The sequence below is a fragment of the Thamnophis elegans genome, chromosome 3 (assembly GCF_009769535.1).
Source record: "Thamnophis elegans isolate rThaEle1 chromosome 3, rThaEle1.pri, whole genome shotgun sequence".
Lineage (NCBI taxonomy): Eukaryota > Metazoa > Chordata > Lepidosauria > Squamata > Colubridae > Thamnophis > Thamnophis elegans.
The window spans coordinates 27,691,218-27,712,778 of NC_045543.1; the positions used below are offsets into that span (position 1 = coordinate 27,691,218).

General features: G+C 35.7%; 1 protein-coding gene across 1 annotated transcript in view; it reads left to right on the forward strand.

Moving 5' to 3' along the window:
- Window positions 1-576: 576 nt before the first annotated feature.
- The window catches only part of VPS54 (VPS54 subunit of GARP complex), a 40,678-nt gene continuing 19,693 nt past the window's right edge, over window positions 577-21,561 (forward strand). Inside the window, exons 1-11 of the mRNA XM_032213450.1 lie at window positions 577-872; window positions 3,157-3,266; window positions 7,716-7,877; window positions 10,050-10,291; window positions 11,526-11,604; window positions 11,840-11,874; window positions 15,510-15,641; window positions 16,341-16,726; window positions 17,521-17,647; window positions 18,933-19,040; window positions 20,252-20,307. Coding sequence (XP_032069341.1) covers window positions 7,742-7,877; window positions 10,050-10,291; window positions 11,526-11,604; window positions 11,840-11,874; window positions 15,510-15,641; window positions 16,341-16,726; window positions 17,521-17,647; window positions 18,933-19,040; window positions 20,252-20,307 — 1,301 coding nt within the window. The 5' untranslated portion in view covers window positions 577-872; window positions 3,157-3,266; window positions 7,716-7,741. The remainder of the gene's footprint in view (window positions 873-3,156; window positions 3,267-7,715; window positions 7,878-10,049; window positions 10,292-11,525; window positions 11,605-11,839; window positions 11,875-15,509; window positions 15,642-16,340; window positions 16,727-17,520; window positions 17,648-18,932; window positions 19,041-20,251; window positions 20,308-21,561) is intronic.

Here is a 21,561-nt window from a genome sequence, read left to right on the forward strand (position 1 = left end):
CCCCTGGTTACATTACAGCTGGGCACAGGAAGCATGTTCCTTTAACTGCTGAGCTATTATATTGCCAATAGAAACCAATATGTTTTAGGCCCAATTCAGAGAGGGAGACTAGAAGGTTAGAAAAATCTTGCGATTTGGATAGAAAGACTTCCCCTGGCAAACTGAAGTAGATTAAGGCAGCTCCAAGAGGGTGTGTGACGCCAGCCTTTCTCTAGAGAGACAACAGGGCTCTTCTACTTAAGGGGGTTAGGGAGGGACATCATTTCCTCAGGCCAAATCTCGAAGTAGCTGCCAAGCGAATTCAAACAAAATTAGGCTACACCGTGGCGGGCTCATTCCTAGCTCAGGGAGCCTTGGATGAGCCAGGGAAGGCAGCGCGGTTGGGGTCTTGAAGAGCTTCCCATCTCTGACCGCCACCTTCGCCTCCTCCGAGGCTACGGCGGAACTTCCACTGAAGAGGGGGGAAAGAGAGAAAGGAAAGGGGCGCGGAGCCGCAGCCAGAGCTCGGCGGAGGCACGGGAGAGCTGCACGGCTCCTCCTCCTTCTCCCAGTCACGGCTGCGACGAGAGGCGGCGCTTGCCCGCGGCCGGTGAAGTCGCTGCGCTGCCGCCGGCCGAGTGGCTCGGCCCAGAGTCGCCCATGGTCGCGACGTGTCGCTTTGGAGGCGCCGGGAATGCGCTAGGCCGCGTAGCCGCCTCGGCCTTTTTCGCCGCTCCGACCGCGACAACTGCAACCCCCCTGCGCTGCTGCGGGGCGGAAACCCCGCCGGTCCCCCGGGGAATTCCAGGCCGAGAAGGGCGAAAAGCGCCGGCGGCTGCCACTTCTCAGTGCTGATCCCCCCCCTCCGCCGCCGCCGCTAAAACCTCGCTAAGGTAGGCCGGGTTCGGACGCCCCCTTTACAGGCAGAGGGTGGTAAATTGCAGGCCTCCCCCCCTCCCCGCTTTTCCCGCATTTCCTTGGTGCGGTTTGCAGAGGAGAAGGCGGCTTTCCTTCCCAGGTATCAGGTTGAGTCTACCGGAGCTCTCCAGTCATTTGAAGAAACAGATTTAATAGCCCTCTCTCACCTCTCCTTGAGTTTTTTCAATTAAGTATCTTTTCAAGTCCCAACGGTGATGGGTTGGTGGGGGGGAAGCATTATCCGTCTCCATTTCTAAATCCCACGAAGGTTAGGAGCCCCACCTGCCCCCGTTTATCTCCCCTACTCTCTCAATTGAAGTCTATGCCCTGCCAATTTCAGGTAAATGGTTTTACTGGAGCAAAAGGAATTTTGTTTTGTTCTTTTTCTTAATCTCGAGGAAACAATTGATAATCCCACATAAGGGTCTTCTGTCTAAAAAGATAGAAGTTACTTTCACACTAGGGAAAGTCAAGTCTGTGCTGTATCCTCTTTGTCCCATCAGAGGACCCCTTTGCCCAGTTAAATTTTTTCAAAAAGGAAAAGTAATGCATTTTCACTTGAGTATTGTAGAGAATGGTTTCTTTTTAGAATATAACAAATTTCCCTAGGGAACACACTTGTAAAAATGGCTCCACTTCACATTACCCCCTTAGCCACCTAGGGCTACCTATTCAGACTCCCCGTTTAATTCAAGATACTTATCTCAGGATTACTTAATCTTCTTGTTCTAAAATGTTTTCCTTTGGTGTGTAAATCTGGCAGTATATTTAAAGGAGATGTATGTTCACAAAATTAATTAATACAATTTAGGGCGTAAGCATTTACCTTACCTATAGTCCACTTAGTTGGATGTATGGATTGCTATTCTACATTGGTATGAATGTAAAGGGTGTCCTTTACTGTACGGAGTGTGGTTGGAAGAAAAAGAAATGCGAAAGAGAAAGACCGATAATTATATTGTCTTAAATAGGTGGGAATCAATTAGCTATATTACATACACAACTAATTCATTAAAAATGCTGATAGATACATTGACTTTCATAAATTTTATTAATTTTTTAATAAACCTTTAGTGTTGCTTCTGAATCAGTGGCAAAATTAAGCCATACTGAGTGACATTACATGCAAAAATTTTCTTAGTTGTCAAATAGCATCACAGGTCTTTTATAATGGACTTATTTTCTAATATATGTCAAAGTCATGGGGATTGGAACGGTAATATATGTAGATTGTCTTGAAAAGGAAACCGGCATCCTTTAGTAATATCCTAGATGTAAACATGCAGTTGGACTTGGTGGCTCAGTGGCTAAGACGCTGAGTTTGTCGATCAGAAAGGTCAGCAGTTCGGCGGTTACAATCCCTATTGCTGCATAATGGGAGTGAGCTCCTGTTACTTGTCCCAGCTTCTGCCAATCTAGCAGTTTGAAAGCATGTAAAAAATGCAAGTAGAAAAATAGGGTCGGGTCCACCTTTAGTGGGAAGGTAACAGTGTTCTGTGCGCCTTCGGCATTTAGTCATGCCAGCCACATGACCACAGAGATGTCTTCAGACAGCGCGGCTCTTTAGCTTTGAAACGGAGATGAGTACTGCCCCCTAGAGTTGAGAATAACTAGCACATATGTGTGAGGGGAACCTTCCCCTTTACTTTAAACATATAGTATGTTCCTGCATTATGCTTTAAATGCAAGTTATGTGACAGGTGCCCATGTTTCATCCCTCTTATGAGAAGTACTATAAAAACTGCCATGGAGAAATCATTTAAATTAAAATGATTTACTTTCAGGATTTTTCATTATTAGATACTTTGGGTTCTTTATTTGAAAAATAGTCAAATATTGCAAGGGAAATATTTAAGACAGGTTTTCAACTTACGATTTATTTTGCTCCTTTGCTTTCTGTTTTACTTTTTGTATATGGTAAATATATTATTTGTTCCTGCTAGTTTTTGGTAAAATGCTGTCTTTTCAATTGCAGTATCAAACTTATTACTTTTGATTCTTTAAAAAATATTAAATGCTTGCATCCATAAACAATTATATTTTTGGAAGCAGTGAGATACCTATAGGTACAATGGAGCTGCATACATTACACAGACCTTGAAGTAACCATCCTGCCTTATCAAAAGGGAGAAGTTAGTTTAGCAAGTTACAAGAAACTATATTATATGCAGTCTTTAACATACTTTTGCTTTTTAAATTAATGTTAAATTTTGAATTAATAATTTGATACTTTTTTCTATCTATGCTTCTTTTGTTTAGAACTTGAAAAATGATCATGAATGTTATAGTCTCATGATTTTTTAACAAATGAAACTGGAAGAGATATGAGGTCTGCCTTACTGGAATCTTCTTGGAATACTGTTGTTAAGGTATGCAAATTAAGTGGTTATTATACTTTTTCATTTGTCAAGTACTTGCAGATTGTGGTCAGTATTTTCTCACAGCCAGTAGTTATTAATAACACGCTGATGCTAAAAGTGTGTATATTTAAAACAAAATGTACAAACACAAGTATAAATAACTTCCTGACATAATCTTTACTTTTGGCTTGGAGGGTAATTTCCTCTATCATCATAAATGAGCATCTCTGGAAGTAAACAGCCATAAATGTTACAAATTTCAAAGTATTGCATACAGTTAGATATAAATTTTTAGAGTTTACCTTTTTTTAGTAACATTTTTAGTAAAGTAGAATATACGTACATGAGAAAAACTGTGACATAAGCTTAATTGTTATGTTAAACTCCCAGAAACCGTTTTGTTTTACAAAATAAATTCAGAACCTAATCAATATATAGTTAAAATGAATTAAACTTATTGATTTTTTTAAAAAAAGAATGCAATCATATCTTAAAATCAGTCCTAGGGGTTGATTAACTGAAAATGAAAATAGTCATATTGTTTCTTTATCACATAGAACCATAGGGCAAGTACCGACCATTTAAAATTAATTTAAATTTAAGCTTTGCAAATTACATAATGACAAATATGTAGATATAATCTAAAACTGGTTCCCAAACTCTGGGCCATCGCCCATTACCGGGCTGTCACCTATTTGCAACCAGGTAGCGTGAGCAATGGGCTGGCACACATATGCGCACGCAGCTTCACTCATACAAGCGGTGGGCTGGCACACATGCTCATACAGCTCAACTTGCACAAAAAAAACTGTTGGGTCCAGCAATTAATGTTAATTAATTAATAAAGTTGCAGAAATGGCAAGTCTTTATTCAACAGACTTAGGTTTAGACTACTAGAAGAAAGTGCAGAAACACTATATATAGCAAATTTAATGTTGTCCTATATTCATTTGTAAAAGAGGCATACATGCAGTGGACATCTTCAGGGAATTAGTAGTCAAGAATATATAGATAAAGAAAGACAGGAATGAAAGATACAGATTTATTAGCATCTGGCCGGCTATCCAACAGTCAAAATTGCAATACATCTGGGAAATGATCAAGTAAAACTCTTTAGAAATAATTAAACAAATATACACTGTCAGCATTTTTCATTGTGCATTATACTTTTTGCAAGATCAGAAGAACATTAAAAATGCACTGCAGCAAAAACATTAGATCTTTCCAAAATGAAAAAGAGGTTTGTATCAAGAAAGAAAGGATTAGTTGCCATTGTCTTTTACATACTAGGTTGGGAGGTGCATCTCATAGGTAATGGGGGGAAAGAATCATCAGTAAACAGCCCAATCAAAGAATCTCTTAAGACCACCCCCACCCACACAGATAAGCAAATCACCAGAATATAAAGTGACAGCAAACAGCACACCTTACAAGCACTGATGATATTACCTACTTAGGGTAATGAAATGTCTACAAGGAAAAAAAACATGTTGGAGAGCACCAAGGATCCCTCATTTCAACTCAGCTACAAATATTTTCCCTTATTGGTAAAACATGCTACTAACTTAACGTCTTAGAGACTTGCTTAAAACTGTGGCAAGAAATGTTGTAAAATGGGCAAAACTCACTTCAACAATTGTATTGCTTAGCAACGGAAATGTTGCACTCAGTTGTGGTCATAAATCAAGGACTACCCATGCAAAGGTTTTTTCCCTTTTTGGCATGACAGATTTGGCGTTTTTCTGGCTTTCAGGCCTCGTTTTTAGAAAATGTGGATATTGCATCGCTTGAAGTAATTTTATTTTTTTTAATGGGTGCTTTTGAAAGAATAGCGGGATAGATTTTATTTTTTTGACATTTAATATCTGTCCAGAAATAATATTGTGGTCTAAAGACCTAAGATATTGCGAATGATTAGATTGTATAAGTAACAGAGGGCATGATATATCATGATGGTTCTCACTACTTAATGACATCTGAGAAACATAACATACATTGATATTATACTGTTACATACTTCCTAAATAACTGATACTTTTATGCATAATCAATTTTTGCTTTCTTTTTTTGGGGTGAAGGGATGTTTGTTTTTCTAATATGTGAACCAGCCATTATCTTGACAGATGCAGTGGCTTATTGAAGTTAATTGTCCATAAGATTCTAAATTATGGCTGCACACAAATAGCTGTTAGCAATAAATAATTTAGTGTAGCTTCATTTTGCAGTTCATTTCAGAGGATCTTTTCTCTTGAAGGCAGTAAGATGATGTCCAAAGATTTATATTTATTCTTCCATTTTGTATCTCCCTTATTGTTGGACCTTTGGTAAGAAAAAAAAATGAAGAAAGAGAATGAAAAAGTTGCAGTTAAAGTATTTTATTTTACAAGTATTCCTTCTTGAGACTGTATTCTACCTGTTCCCCCCCCTGTATTTTGATTTAGCAATAGCAATAGCAGTTAGACTTATATATCGCTTCATAGGGCTTTCAGCCCTCTCTAAGCGGTTTACAGAGTCAGCATATCGCCCCCACAGTCTGGGTCCTCATTTCACCCACCTTGGAAGGATGGAAGGCTGATTCTACCTTGAGCCGGTGAGATTAGAACCGCTGAACTACAGATAACAGTCAGCTGAAGTGGCCTGCAGTACTGCACCCTAACCACTGCACCACCTCGGCTCTATTTGCATCAAACGGAGCCACATCTGCTTGCATTATTGGTTGGCTGGCCAGAACTAGAGGCTGACTAAAGGCAGTGTTCATCAGAGGACCTGTTCAAGGGCAATGTCCAAAGAAAGTCCACAGTTCAGAGCATGTATACTATGTGACAGACAGTACAGTTTTGAGATTAGTCTGGCCACAATCAGCAATTACCCAAGGTCAGGTTCAGGTAATTAGAGAGAAGCTCTTTCAAAACTCCTATTTTGCAAATATTCCTATTTAGGAGAAAGATATTAGTCATGAATAAAATATTACGTGTGAGGAAACCTTTGATTCTTTATTCTACTACTTTTGCTGCTAATGGTTGATTCAGCCTGCACTTTGATTGGGTTCTACCACAAAACCGCGGACGACAAAATCGCGGTCGACGAAAGTGTGTATGTGACGTCATCACAGCGCGACGAAAAATATCGAAAAATGTAAAAATAAAGCTAAAACCTTCCCCTAACCCCCCCCAAACCTAACCCTAAACCTAACCCTAAACCTAACCCTTAACGTAACGAAAAACCTAACGCTAACCCTTAACCTAACGCTAAACGTAACGCTAACTCTCTAACCCTAACCCTAACCCTTAACCTAACCCTTAACCTAACCCTTACCTTTATGTGAATCGGCTTGCTGTAATTTAATTTGTATTTCAATTTTTCGATCTTTTTCGTCGCGTTGTGATGACGTCACATACGCGATTTCGTCGACCGCGCTTTTGTGGAACGCGCTTTTGACGGGCCACGCTTTGATTGTGAGCCTTATGGTCATCTTCAGATTTCTTAAAGGAGCTTCTCAGAGAAGTTCCACATTTCCTAAAGAGGAATAGTTACAAGTGGGAGCTCTTCCCTTCAGATCTGTTCTGCCTCAAACTGAAGGGAAAGAAAGGTATCTAAAATGCAAGAGAAGGTAATATAACTTATAATATAAGGAAGGGTATGAAATGATGGATCAAATTACATTAGCAAAACAAAAAGATACAGGAGACAAAGTTCATTTAAAAAAAATAGGACTGAGGCTAGAGTTTGAAGATAACTTTCAAGTAACTTGGAGAAAAAGATATTATTGGGAATTAGGAAATGTGTATTACCACACACTATAAGATGAATCCATCCAAACTATTTTGTCATTCCTTTTCTCCGTGTCCTACAGCCACTTATAAAGCACTGCAGTGTACAGGTAGTCCTAGATTTACGACCACAATTGAGCCCAAAATTTATGTTGTTAAGTGAGATATTTGTTAAGTGAGTTTTGCCCCATTTTATGACCTTTCTTGCCACGGGTGTTAAGTGAATCATCGTTCAATTAGTAAGTTAAGTGAACCTGGCTTTCCTATTGACTTGCAAATTGCAAACGGGGATCACATGACCTCAGGAAACTGCAATTGTCATAATTTCATGCCAGTTGTCAAATGTCCATATTTTGATCACATGACGATGGGGTTATTGCGATGGTCATAAGTGTGAAAAATGGTAATGTCGCTTTTTTCAGTATCTAAATAAATGGATGTAAGTCAAGGACTACCTGTATATATCCTTTAGCACTTTGGTTGAAGTAATAATTTATTATTTAATATTTAGTTTAATTTTGTGTGAGGTATTGATAAAATAATGTAACATTTCATGTAGTCATTGGTAACAGAATTATTTTTAGTTACTCTTGCTGTAAATGTTTTCCACTTACAACAGCTATATATTTCATTATTCTCCTATGATGTTTGGACATGTCTAAATAAATATACATATATTTTAATCCAGTATTTATCCAGTAGTGATTTTATGCAATGGCCTCAAGCCACCGGTCTTCACCAGTGCCTCAGTCAAAGAACAACGATGCTTTCTTTAAAAAGGAAATGGATTCTTCCAAGTGTTTTCAACCAGTACGCACATTACCAGATGTATGCCCCAAGGAACCCACAGGTAGAAAGATATGTTTTGTTTGTTAGTTCCTTTGTTTGTCTTTCAAAGGGATAGTTGGATTACTTTTTCATGTATCAAATCGAGTGGTAGTATCTTAAGGATTAGCATATTAGAGATAGATAGATAGATAGATAGATAGATAGATAGATAGATAGATAGATAGATAGATAGATAGATAGGGAGAGAGAGAGAGAGATGATAGAGAGATGATAGATAGATAGATAGATAGATAGATAGATAGATAGATAGATAGATAGATAGATAGATAGATAGATGGATGATAGATAGATATAGATAGATAGATAGATAGATAGATAGATAGATAGATAGATAGATAGATAGATAGATGATAGATAGATAGATAGATGATAGATAGATAGATAGATAGATAGATAGATAGATAGATAGATAGATAGATCAAAATATATTCTTAATAATGGATATTAGAGAACAGTCAGTTAATGATCAGTGATAAAATTAAAAATCAGAGAAAGAGGAGTTGAAAAGTAAGTTTTCAGAGCAATGCTACTAAAATGTAAATTAACATTCAAGAATAGATTTTGCCTGACAGCTCTGAGTGGAATGGAGTTTACAGAGAGACTTAATACAAGTTATTCATTATCAAAGGCTTTTGATAATAAATGTCAATTCTTTTGGAGAATTTACAAATAACCTGAAAAGAAATATTAGAATACATAATACTCCAAATTGAATGCTTGGTACCAAGTTCTGCATTCAGCCGAAATGGATTCTTTTTTAGAAGCTGAGATAGGATATCTGGCATAGCAAGAGAAATTACTAAAGTACAGAATACACTAACTCGAAGGTTAAAATTCAAATCCAGATTGGACAAGTCAGTGTATTGTATTCAATATCTGGTGAGTGATGAGAATATTTTTTCTTCTTTTTATAAAATAAATTATACCTACTTGATATAGATTAAATGACAGAAGTTTCCAACTTACTCAAGAACTGGAATAATGCAAATAATAGTGAAATATTGAAAGTGTATGGCTTGCTTAGTATTTCACAATAATTTACTCAATATGTAAATATAACTGCTTTATTGACATAATGGTATATCACTTGTATATAATACTAAGAATATTCTAGGTTCAGCCAGTTTGAAAAGAATGAAAATTGAAAGACAAGTAGGTCACAAGTAGTTTAAATATGAATTAAACAATCTGAGAATGTGTACAATCCTACCAGTCATTTTTATTGGCAAGAAATAGAGAGTAGACAAATCGCTGTCCTATCTACATATAATTTGGCCTGGTTGAGGTGGTAATTAACAACAGCAGTTTTTACCAGTAGAAGAAACAATCATTTGCTAATCCTTAACTATTGAAATAAAATGGGGGCAGTTTTCAAATATATATGACAAAATATAGGCCATTTCCAAAATACTTTGTTATTTCATGAGTAACTTAATAAAGAATATTTGAAAGAGTAAATTAATAAAAACCTGACCTTTCTAAATCTTACTTTTTTATTCCTTACTTTTTGGCTCTAGTCCCAAATTCTTAAAAACATTAATATTATTAGAAAAACAAGTTTCCAAAGTATTGGCAGAAATACAACTTGCAATTGAGCCAGTAAATCAGGACTTAGAAATTAATGAACATAATGTTTTTGTGCTATTATTTAAACAAGGTTTTTGCAGGAATAGGTTCAACTCAATTCTGTGCTATCTGCATAATGGATGGGACACAAGTATTTCCTTCTTCTCTGCCAATGAACTCGACTACCATTTGGTATGGGAAATCAACAAACTATAATGACTTTGCTGTTTAATAGGTGCAGTTTTCTATTCTTAGGATTCTCAAAGTATATTTTTAATGATCTCTCAGGTTACCTTCTGGATACAAACTTATTTGCTGCATCATGGAGAGTATTGAAGTGTTCACGATTTCTATTCTTCTATGAATACTAATAGCATTCATAAAACCAAGAAGAATCTGCTTACTCTTCTTGTTTCCAGAATGTAGTGAACTAAATTCAGATACCTATAAATCCAGTTAATACATTATCTTGCTCTACAATAATTCTTTAAATACTGGTTTGTATGATTTAACTATGCAATCAGCCTTCAGATTAATTATAAACATATGCAGAATATTGTTTTTCTAGATCGTATTCCATGATTAGATATATATTTTTGTCTTGCAGGTAATCCTAGTAGCTTATGTGACAGCCCATCATTAGTTGTTGATCAACATCGATGGACTATTTATCATTCCAAAGTAAATCTCCCAGCAGCACTAAATGATCCTCGATTAACAAAAAGGGAATCTGATTTCTTTACAAAAACATGGGGACAGGATTTTGTGGACATTGAAATCGTGCCTTCACTCTACCTCCCACAAATCAACAAGGAACATTTTGTAACATACCAACAAGAAGTTGTTCAGGTAAAAATAAATTGCATGTATGTATGCTAAACTCATCTATATTTGCTATTTAAATTTAATTATTACTAAACTTCAAATGGTCTTCCTTGTATTTTTAAATTATTTAGTCCAAATAATGTAGAACTGTGAAGGAACCAACTTGCAAAGATGAATTCTTCTAATTATAATAAATTTATAATATAATACATAGATACCAAAAGTATCAATAGCTGCGGCACACTCTAGAAATGGGTGCAACTGGCACACGTTGTAGCTGTGCAACATCTAGGATAGTGCAGCCCCATCCAGAGCAGGAGATGGGACTTCCCCCAAACCACAGGATCTTAAAAGCCAGAGCCACTTAATCTGGCTAGAATTAAATTGAAGCTGGACCTCTCCCACTGTATCAGCACTGATCAGAACCAGCTCCAGAAGACAGGACAGGATACAGTGTCACCCACCCCAACTTTTCAAGCATTTAAAAAAAATTACCATGATCAATACTGTTGAAAGCTGCTGAAAGGTCAAAAAGAGCAATGATGCACACATTAACTCCATCCTACTCCCACCAGAGATTATCTAGAAGTGTGATCTTAGTCCCATTCCCAAGTCTGAATCCTGATTGAAAGGGATCCGGATAATATTCCAAAGTTCACTGGAGTTGCTGTTCTACCACCTCTACAATCTTCTCCAAAATGAGAAGGTTAGATACTGGAAGAAATTGTTCAAAATAGTTGGGTCAAGCAATGACCACTTGAGGAAGAAGTGACCATTGCTTCCTTAGGAACCAGTAGAACCACCCCTTTTCTCAAAGAGGAATTTTCCAGTGCCAAACACATTGCCTTTAGGTAGGCCTTAGCTAACTAGAGGGACATGTATCTAAAACAGTGATGGCAAACCTAACAATCACAAGCACCCTGCCACGTACCTTAGGACCAACAGAATCAAATTTCTCCCAGATAACCAAGCCAGATTGAATTGCACATAATTCATTGAATGAATTGGCTCTACAGCTTTGTAAATGATAAAATTAGAATGAGTAGTATCTAGAGAATTTTAAAATTGTTTTATTGTAATTAATACAATATTCTTAATTATACTGTAGATACCATACTATTATGTCACTTACGCTCCATTTTGCCAGTGAGCTTTTGACAAAGGTTTCTCCTTGGGTAAGGAAATTAACATATTAGAAAAATGTTCTTCATCAACTTTTTTCAAACCAAACATTTTCTTTATCTGATTTCTTTTACAGAAAGAGAAGATTCATGAGAAATGTAAGAGTATTTGTCATCCTAAAGATACTTTTGGCAGGACATTGTTACATACTCATGGTAGGGTTCTGTTTTTATTTTTTCTTCTAGTTTTTAATTGATATCTGTCATGTCGGGTTTACTTAGAATAATATTTTAAAAATTTCAAATTTCAAAAATTAATACATTCTAAAAATTAATAAATCCTGTTATTATTGTCTGTTATTATTTTGTAACAAAATCAGTGAATGAACAGAATTTCCTGATTCCTATAATTCAAATATATTTATTAATTTTTATTTTATTTTATTCCTAGATAAATCCAGGACAGATCTGGAACAAGTACCTAAGGTATGATTAAAATATTTCATAGGCAATACAGGTAGTCCTTGACTTACAACAGCTTGCTTAATGACTGTTTGAGTTACAATGGCAGTGATAAAACTGACTTATGACCATTTTTCACATTAACGGCCATTGCAGCATCTCCACAGTCACATGATTTACATTCAGATGTTTGAAAACTGATCACATTTATGCCAGGTGCAGTGTTCTGGAGTCACGTGGTCTCCTTTTGCAACCTTCTGACAAGCAAAGTCAATGGGAAAGCCAGATTCACTTAACAACCATGGAACTAATTTTACAACTGCAGGGCTTCACTTAACAAATTGGGCAAGAAAAGTCGTAAAATGGGGCAAAACTCACTTAACAAATTTCTCACTTAGTAACAGAAATTTTGGGCTCAATTGTGGTCATAAATTACCTGTAGTAAGAAAAAGTGCATTATTCCAATATTTGACCTAATAATTTACCGTGCGTGTATGGTAATACATTCTTTAATAATTCGGGGGTTTTTTGCGGGGGGGATGTAATAGTTAAGGCACTAGGCTAGAAATTGGAAGATGATAATGTCTAGTCTTGCCTTAGACATGAAGAGTTATGTGGGCCAATCAGCCCTAGGTCTTCATAGGGCAAATCATTTCAGAAAACGTTGGAACTTGTCCAGGCAGTCTTGTCCTGAAGACAAATAGGCATACACTTTTATACAAAGAAGTATGCAGTTTAGAAAGCTTAGCACAGTTCTCTGCTGTCTCCATGTTTTTCTTTTTTTATAAGATTTTAGTTTATTTACCTGTGTTGGACTAACATTTAGAATATGGCAAAAGAAATTCCAGACTTGTCTTCTTTTCCCTTCTTTCATTGTTTGGTCATAAGCTGTGGCGTTAAAATGTAAAAATTTTCCTGATTGAGTTTACAACAAATTTACATCAAAATTTTAACAATATTGTGTATTTTAACCTTTATTTATTGCAAATTTCAAGAAAATGTTTATTTTAAAAATGTGCAAAACAATAAGAGCAAACTTAGAACAATTGGCGTGACATGCTTAGAAAAATGTAGTAGATACGATTTTGGAGTTGGATTGAGATAACTGGGTATGAATCTGAATTCAACCTTTTTTTGCATCATGACCCATATCTCAAGCAATGCCATTTTGTATTCTGATTCCTGTCATCATATCCATTTTCTAGATAGGATGTCCACGGATGTCCACCTGTAATGAACTACGTGGATTAGTTCATGATGTATGTTTATTTCCCTATTTAGGTAATATTTTACCCTTTTTTCCAGGTAAATGTAATGTAATTTTGTGGGCCACCCTGAGTTGCTGACTGAGGATATTATTTGGTGTCTATACGTGCATTGAAAAGAAATATTATTTATAGGATAAGATTAATACAAATATTAAGGGTAACAAGATAAGGATGATGTGCTGTCAAGTGGTTTTTGATTAGTGATCACAAAGATAAATTTTCTCCATGACCATCTATCCTGACCTGTTATTTCAAGTCTCTCAACAGTGCACCCATCACCCCGTAAATGAGTCTATCTGCCTCACTGCTGGTCATCTTCTTTTCTTTCTCACCTTTATCAAGTTCACTGAGCTTGTAGTTGAGTATTTCACCCCTCTCTATTTTAAAGGGCCATCTCTGCTGGTTGCTCACCCACCAGCAGAGAATGTAACTCTTGTGTGTGGTGTCTATGAAAAATAACACAGTGATTTTTAGGAAATGCATTGGAAATAAAATTGTCAGTATTGGAAAGTTATATATAAATCTTTGGTCCATGCAGCCATATTTGCAATTACAAGTACAGCTGTATTTGTTACATCATGCATAAGATATTTTGATTATGGACTCCCAAGTTTAGTATAGATAGTCTTCAATTTACAACCATAATTGAGCCCCAAATTTCTGTTGCTAAGTGAGACAGTTATTAAGTGAGTTTTGCCCCATGTTAATGACTTTTCTTGTCACCATTGTTAAGTGAATCACTGCAATTGTTAACCTGCAGTGTTAACTGCAGTAGTAACCTGGTTGTTAAGTGAATCTGGGTTATCCACTAACTTTGCTTGTCAGAAGGTTGCAAAAGGTGATCACATAACTCCAGGACATTGCACCCATCATAAATATAAACCAGTTGCTAAGTATCTGAATTTTAATCACATGACTATAGAGCTGCCACAACTGTCGTAAGTATGAAAAATGGTCATAAATCACCTTTTTTTAGTGTCGTAACTTCAACCATTCACTAAACAAATGGTTCTAAGTCAAGGACTACCTGTAGAATAGTTAAGACTTACCCTATTTGTCATCTTTATATTTGAAAAGAGGAAAGCAGGTAGTGATCAGCTACAAAAGTTATACTGCTTGCTCTATAAGCTACATGCATTTTTCTCAAAGAAGAAATATTAATGTTAATTACTTATGTGCAGCAAGTTAGCATTGGTAAATGCACTGCTTTGCTCGATAACAGGGTTTCATTTCCCCTCGACTATCCTGATTTTCTGATAAGGAATTTGCAACAATAGTTTATAATATGCTAATTCATTTTTGAATCATATTTGCAATTTGGTAGATATGCAAAATATGCATGTTTTTAAAAACTGCTTTAAAAGGACAGCTGTCAAAGTTATATCTGGTGGCAAAATACTCAGACATTAAATATTGTAAATCACAAAGAGCAAAATGAAAAGAAGTATCCTGTGCCCACCAGCAGAAGGAAGGAAAAAGAAAAACATCAATGGAAAGACAAGTAAAAAGAGTTTTTAAAGTTTTCAAAGAGTTTTAAATAAAGATTTTCACACAACTTCATTTAGATATTCCCAGACTTGTAATATGGACTTTTCTGACTTGTAGTTTTCTCTTTCATCAGTGGGTGGCACTCTCAACTTAGATTTCAATATAACCAGTTTAATTATAACAGAATTATAAAAAACATAAGTTTTCCAAAGAAATAATTCCAGCATTTAAAATGACTTCCCAGTACCACAACTTCCCAGCTTAAGGGTTCAATTTTCTGTATATTTCAAAGTTTCAGAGTTTATTATTTCCACTCCGGCACCCTTAATTTCGGATCTGGTAGTCTGGTGGTTTCTCCAAGTGCCTAGCTGCCGCTTTAGCAGCTGATTCTGAGCAGATAATTCTAAATTGCTCCTTGAGGTTAAATTTAAGGTAAAAAAAAATCCTCTCCTCCAGTTCCACTCACTATTCACCTTCTTTTCTGGAGCACCAGTCTTAGTCATTGGCTGTCCCCACTTTGTGGTGGCCATCTTTAAGCTGCCTCTTCATCCCTACAGTGGCTGAGAGGAAAAGTAAACCCCGCGTCTGACAGGAGAGCTGCGACTCTCCTTGACCTCTCTGAGTGTCCCTCTTTGCTTCACCGCTCCTACAAAGCGGCTTAGTCACCTCTTAGAGCCCACAAACAAGAGAAGTCAGTGCAGGGGTCAAAGAGACCTTTCTCTGTATCTGTCTCGTGGCGACGTCAAAACCGGAACTCTAAAGTCTAAATATTTTATGCCCAGCATGAACTGTGATACTCCTGAAGAAAACTGATAAGTAAATAATATAAATATAACGTTCAAATTATAGTATGCAGGGAATCTCATCAATTATATTTATGTGAGATGTAGGTTTTCTCCCCAGATTTTTATGAAACCAGATTTTGCCTTGGATGATCCCTTAACATTTAATGCAGTATTACCTTGGTCTCATTTTAATACTGCTTCTGGGAAAGGAAACCGTGATGCAGCTTCCTCCAAGCTACTGCAAGAAAAGGTAAACAATATGCATATTTTTCACTACAGTGATTAAAAATAATTGAAGTATTTTCTTGAAATGCCATGTTTTATTTTCTTTAAAAACAAATGAAGAGTAAGATATAGATACCATGTTTGGCCATCTCATTTTCCAGATAGCCTTCATTCTAATAGCAGGCCTCAAGAAAAACTTCCTATACAAATTCTAAATATGTTTTGGAAGAGGTCAGTCAGAAATAGACAGGTTTGAGTGCTTGCAATTAACTAACACTCTGCCAGTTTCTACATTGTTCTAGCATTTTTCCAGCCTTTAAATTAGATTAGAGGGACACAAGATTTGTGGGTCAGAAAATTTGGGGAAAATGCATCTCTCTGGGACATTCACAGAGTAACTTCAACTAAATCACAGAGACTTCCAAAAAGGGAAGAATAAAAATTTTCTCTGAAGAATGGCATAAATTCAGAATAACTGAACTTTTCTCAGTTTTATACTGGAAACTTTTTGGTTTTGGCCATATACTTGTTTTTGCTAAACTTTAATACTAAATAAGGGGTCTGTTTAATAGGTCATAATTTTTTTAAAAAAAGAAAAATACTTGTATGGAGTATTTTAGAATGCAATTTCATGAATGAAGCACACTGTATGAATTTGCTGGCATTTTAATAATGACTTTTGTAGATAGATCAAATCCAACCTGATTTCTTTTTATTTCTTAAGCTTAGTCACTATCTGGATATTGTGGAAGTAAATATTGCTCATCAGATCTCTCTCCGATCAGAAGCTTTTTTTCATGCAATGGCCTCTCAGCATGAACTGCAAGACTACCTCAAGAAAACTTCCCAGGCTGTAAAAATGCTTCGAGATAAGATAGGCCAAATAGACAAAGTCATGTGTGAAGGATCTCTTAAAGTATTAAGTTTATCATTGAGTAGAAATAACTGTATAAAAGCTTATAATAAGCTGAAGTTGATGGCAACTGTACACCAAACGCAACCTACAGTGCAGTTATTGTTGTCCACTTCTGAATTTGTTGGAGCATTAGACTTAATTGCAACGACACAGGAAGTGCTACAACAGGAACTTCAGGGGATACACAGTTTCCGGTAGGTAATGTTTGAGATTTCATTAGATATGCATAATCATATAACTTATTTTGTATGTAGATAGCTATGTCATTTTTATTCTTTATCATTTAACTGTTTTTGAAGGTAGAGGTAAATTTATTTATCAAATTTATATAGCCACCCATCTCACTTGGGCAGTGACTCTGGGCAGCATATGACAATCAGATAAAACTTATTTAACATTCAGTTGTGAATGTGCCACATGCAGAGCAATGGCTTACACTTTTCAATGCTGCAGAAGCCAAAAAGGGTGGGTGGGTGGATTCATAAGAAATATTTTTAAAAGATGAGTTTTAAATGAGTTTTAAGGGTTCTTTGGTTTTAATGCTTTTAAATTATTTTGTTACTATGTTTTCGGTTATTTTGTTGTATTGTTTTGTGTTTTTAACTTTATATGCTGCTCAGAGTCACACATATGAGATGAGCAGCTATATAAATTTACCAAATAAATAAATAAAATAAAAAGTGAATGTTTCATAAAATAAAAGAATATTGATAGAACAGACTGCCTTCATGATTAGAACAGTAGTTATTCAGATACTTTCAGGAACTTGTAAACAAGACAATGGAAGCAATCCATTTCTTATCAGTTTGTTCTCACTTTGAATTTTTTTTTCAGTTAATGTCAAAGTATAATGTCTTTGCTTAAGTAGAACTGTAATATACTCTGAACAGAAATTATTAATATAATAGTAATATACCCCCATGTTTCTCAATATTAACTTTATTTCTCCTAAAGCATTTTTCTTGATTTTTAAAAAAATCCTAAACAGGCATCTTGGATCACAGCTTTGTGAATTAGAAAAACTGATAGATAAAATGATGATTGCAGAGTTCTCTTCTTATTGTCACAATGATTTAAGTCGAACTTTGGAGGAAGAATGTCAAATTCTAGAAGAGGTACAATGTTTAATATTGAATAAATTTACAATTACCTTCAGGACACAATCTGAAATCCATAGTCAGAAATGCTATTTATTTTTTCCTTTCATTAAAGTAATCCACACAGTATAACTTGAATTATATCCAGTAATTCTGATCCCAATTTGCATTTGTACATCTTTTCTGTATTACATTTGGGAAGGACATGAGCATGGTCAAGTTGAACATGAGCCTGCTGTTGGAGCTAATGCTCTTCTGGGCTACATCAGAAAAAGCATTGTATGAAAGATGCATGAATTCCATATTCTGTCCTGCTCTGCACTTACTGATATTCTCCAGTGAGGAAGTTTTACTATGATATAACTTATAAATCTAACATTTTATTTATAGAGAGATAGAAATAGATATAGATAGATAATATAATTTGTATAAATATTAAGACAAAGATAGAATCAAGAAGAAGCTTTTCATTTATTTATTTCATATGTGGATTGCTGTTATAATAGAATAATTCATTTTCTGCTAATTAGATATATTGGGTAGTAGTACCTTAATCTAGAAATGAAAAACTTTTATAATCTCCAAATATATTTTCTTCGTTACATCAAAATATATGTTTGTCCTTTCTTCGGCTTGGGTTCACAGTCATGGTAACTGTGTTTTAACTTTCTCCAGTATATACACAATTACAGTGCATTCAGAAAGTATTCAAACCCCTTCATTTTTGTCAATTTTGTTATGCTGTAGCCTGATTCTGCAGTTGTTGACATTCTTTTTTTCCCTCATTAATCTACACTCAGTACCCCATAGTGACAAACCGAACACAGAATTTTAGAATTTGTACATTTATTAAAAAGAAAAAACCTGAAATAGCACATTGGCATAAGTATTCAAACCCTTTGCAACAATGATTAAATTTAGCTCAGGTGCCTCTCATTTCTCTTGATTGTTGCTGACATGTTTCTACACCTTGATTGGAGTCGACCTGTGGTAAATTAAATTGATTGGACAAGATTTCAAAAGGCACATACTTTTCTATAGAAGGCCTCACAGCTGACAATACATAATGTAGCAGACCAAAAGCCACAAGGTCAAAGGAACTGGAGCATAACAAATTAGACAAAAGTGAAGGGGGTCTGAATATTTTATGCACTGTATAAATTCACATCAGGATCTTGTAACTTCTGCACCTAAATCCTAAATCCATATTACAGGGTTGTTTCCATTGAATTTACTATTTGGTGTTTTAGCATAGTAAGATTTAATTTTTATAGTGTCTTGTTTTTTTTTTCCTTTTACCTAGGAAAGACTTACATCATTAGTATTTGGTCTTCTAAAGCAAAGAAAGCTGAATTTTTTTGAAATATATGGAGATGAAATTATTATCACAGCAAAGAATATAATAAAGCAGGTGATATGTTTAAAATATTTTTACCTACCTTATATATTGAAATTACGTATTCTGCAGGCGATTTTATATTTCAAAGTAACTTAATAGCTTTCTCTTTTCTAATAATTGAGTTACAAAAACCCATGTATTGTTGATTTGTCACACTGCTTTGAATAGACTACACATTTCTATTTGGAGAAGTAAACTAATTATATTTTAAAATATGGGCTGTTGGGAAGATTTATAATTCCTCACTAAATGTTGTAGAAAACAAGGAACACTGTTTCATAATCTATTGCTTTAGGTTTATTTAAAAGTATATCTTGGTTCTCACAAGTGATATCTGATAATAGCATTTAGCAGCAGCTAGAGTTTAGAGAAAGGGTAGGGAATTGCAACTTTTTAAAATTACGAGTTTCGAAGTATCACTCAGCTCCTGCTGTAAAAGACTATGATCATGTTCTATATTTTGCCAGCCTTTATTACAAAGTGGTGCAATATATTTTGAGGGGAGATGATGTGGTGACTTACCCTTGTGTGGGTAGCTTGTGCGATAGTGAGAGCATCCAGTTACTTTTTCATATGGTAGGGCTTGATAAAACAAACTTTCTTTCTTGTATATTTAGGCTTATAAAGCTGCATTCAAGCTCCTGGTGACTTTAATCCATGTAGCTTCCTTTGCAATAATGTTGAAATGGTTTGCCACTGGCTTCTCTTGGGATTTCTTCTGGCTTCCCAGTCTATCAGCCCCAGAATTCACTGATTATATCCCATCCTAGGGCCAATCAAGTCTGGCCCTACTTAAATATTTGCATTCAGTCCTACCCATAAACTGGGCTTAATTTAAACTTAATTAATTTAAATTTATCTATTAATTTTTTAAAAAATAAATACAACATAATTTTTACATATGAGGACTGGGATTTGTGTGGTGCCTTTGCAATTAAGATGTGCTACCACTACCACAACATGCATTGAGAAACCAGAAGCAGGACTGAGTTAACATTGTCAGGAACCTAGATTTGTGCCTTCAACCTCACAATAATTAGAAGGAGGAAAATAATACTAAATAAGTAAATCTTACTTATTTGTACAATTAAAGCAGAATCCTTTTTTTCTGTGTTTGATTTTATCTGAGCCTAGCATTAGGCAAATAAATATTTCTAATTGGTTAAGGTTGGAAAGCATTATATCTGTGGGGAAAGCTAAGACTTTTGTTTTGTATTATGCAGTGTATTGTTAACGTAGTATCGCAAACAGAAGAAATTGACACAGACATTGTTGTAAAGTAAGTATAAAATTAAATTGCTTTAAAATATTTTTTATATCTGTGAATAATTTATACTTTTATGCATATATATAGCTGATAAAGGAGGAGAACCTTGTGGCTTAGTGGTTAACACAACTGCTTAATATGTAATACAGCACAGGTTCAAATCCTAGTAAGGGTATGGCTAGGTGATGAGAGCTAAATAGCTTGAAATAGATCTCTACTAGTCTCCCTTTATTTATTTATCAGCACAAATACAACATATATGTGTGTGTATATATATATATACACACACATACACATACATACATACACACACACACATACATACATACATATATAGTGTGGTTTTGCATCATTCTGTCAAGTGAATTATATACTTTGTTCAGAAATAATATTAAACTATAGATTAGAATAATAAAAGGAGCAACTGGCCATTTTCATGCAGAATAATAAACTAATCAACAAAGAAAAATGGGCATTCTGAGTTTTAGAATATCTGGCACAAATCACAAGCAAAGTAGGCTTGGGTTTTATCAGCAAAAATATTGATTATAGGAAAGTGCTGTGCTTCAGTTCATAAACTAGAAAGAGACATTTAAGTGTATGAATATATGTGACAGAACTGTTAACATCTCCTTAAGGAGATTTTTTAACTTCTCAATTCTAGGAAAAATAGGGTTTGAGCTTAGAAAGTACATAAGTGCTACATGATGCTTTAAGTCTGGGTCCCCAACCTCTAGGCCACAGGCCACTATTGTGTTGCAGTCTATTTGAAACGGTTCACCGACAAAACCACGAAGCCCTTATCCGCGCCGACATAAGTGCGGAGGGCGAATCCGCGCCGTCCGAAGTGCTAAGGAAAAAGGCGACCCTAGAGCGACGACATAACCTCGAAGGGCAAATCCGCGTCTTCCGAAGCACTCAGCACCCTAACCCTAAACCTAACCCTAAACTAATCCTAAACCAAACCCCTAAACCAAACCCCTAAACCTAATCCTAACCCTTACCTTAATTTAAATCGGCTTTCTGCCGCCGCGCTGTTTTAAAGCACCCTTCTGTCGCTGCGCTGTTGTCGCCGCGGTGATGACGTCGCAGTGATTATGTCGCGGCTTTAGCGATGTGGTTTGCTCGCCGCTATTTTGACGAGCGCGGTTTTGTCGGGCCACGATTTGAAACCAGGCTGTGGAAGAGATGGGCAAGCACACGATCCAAGGGTACTTGCACTCATGTGCAAAGCTCCATTTGCACGAATGAAGCTTTTTCATGAGC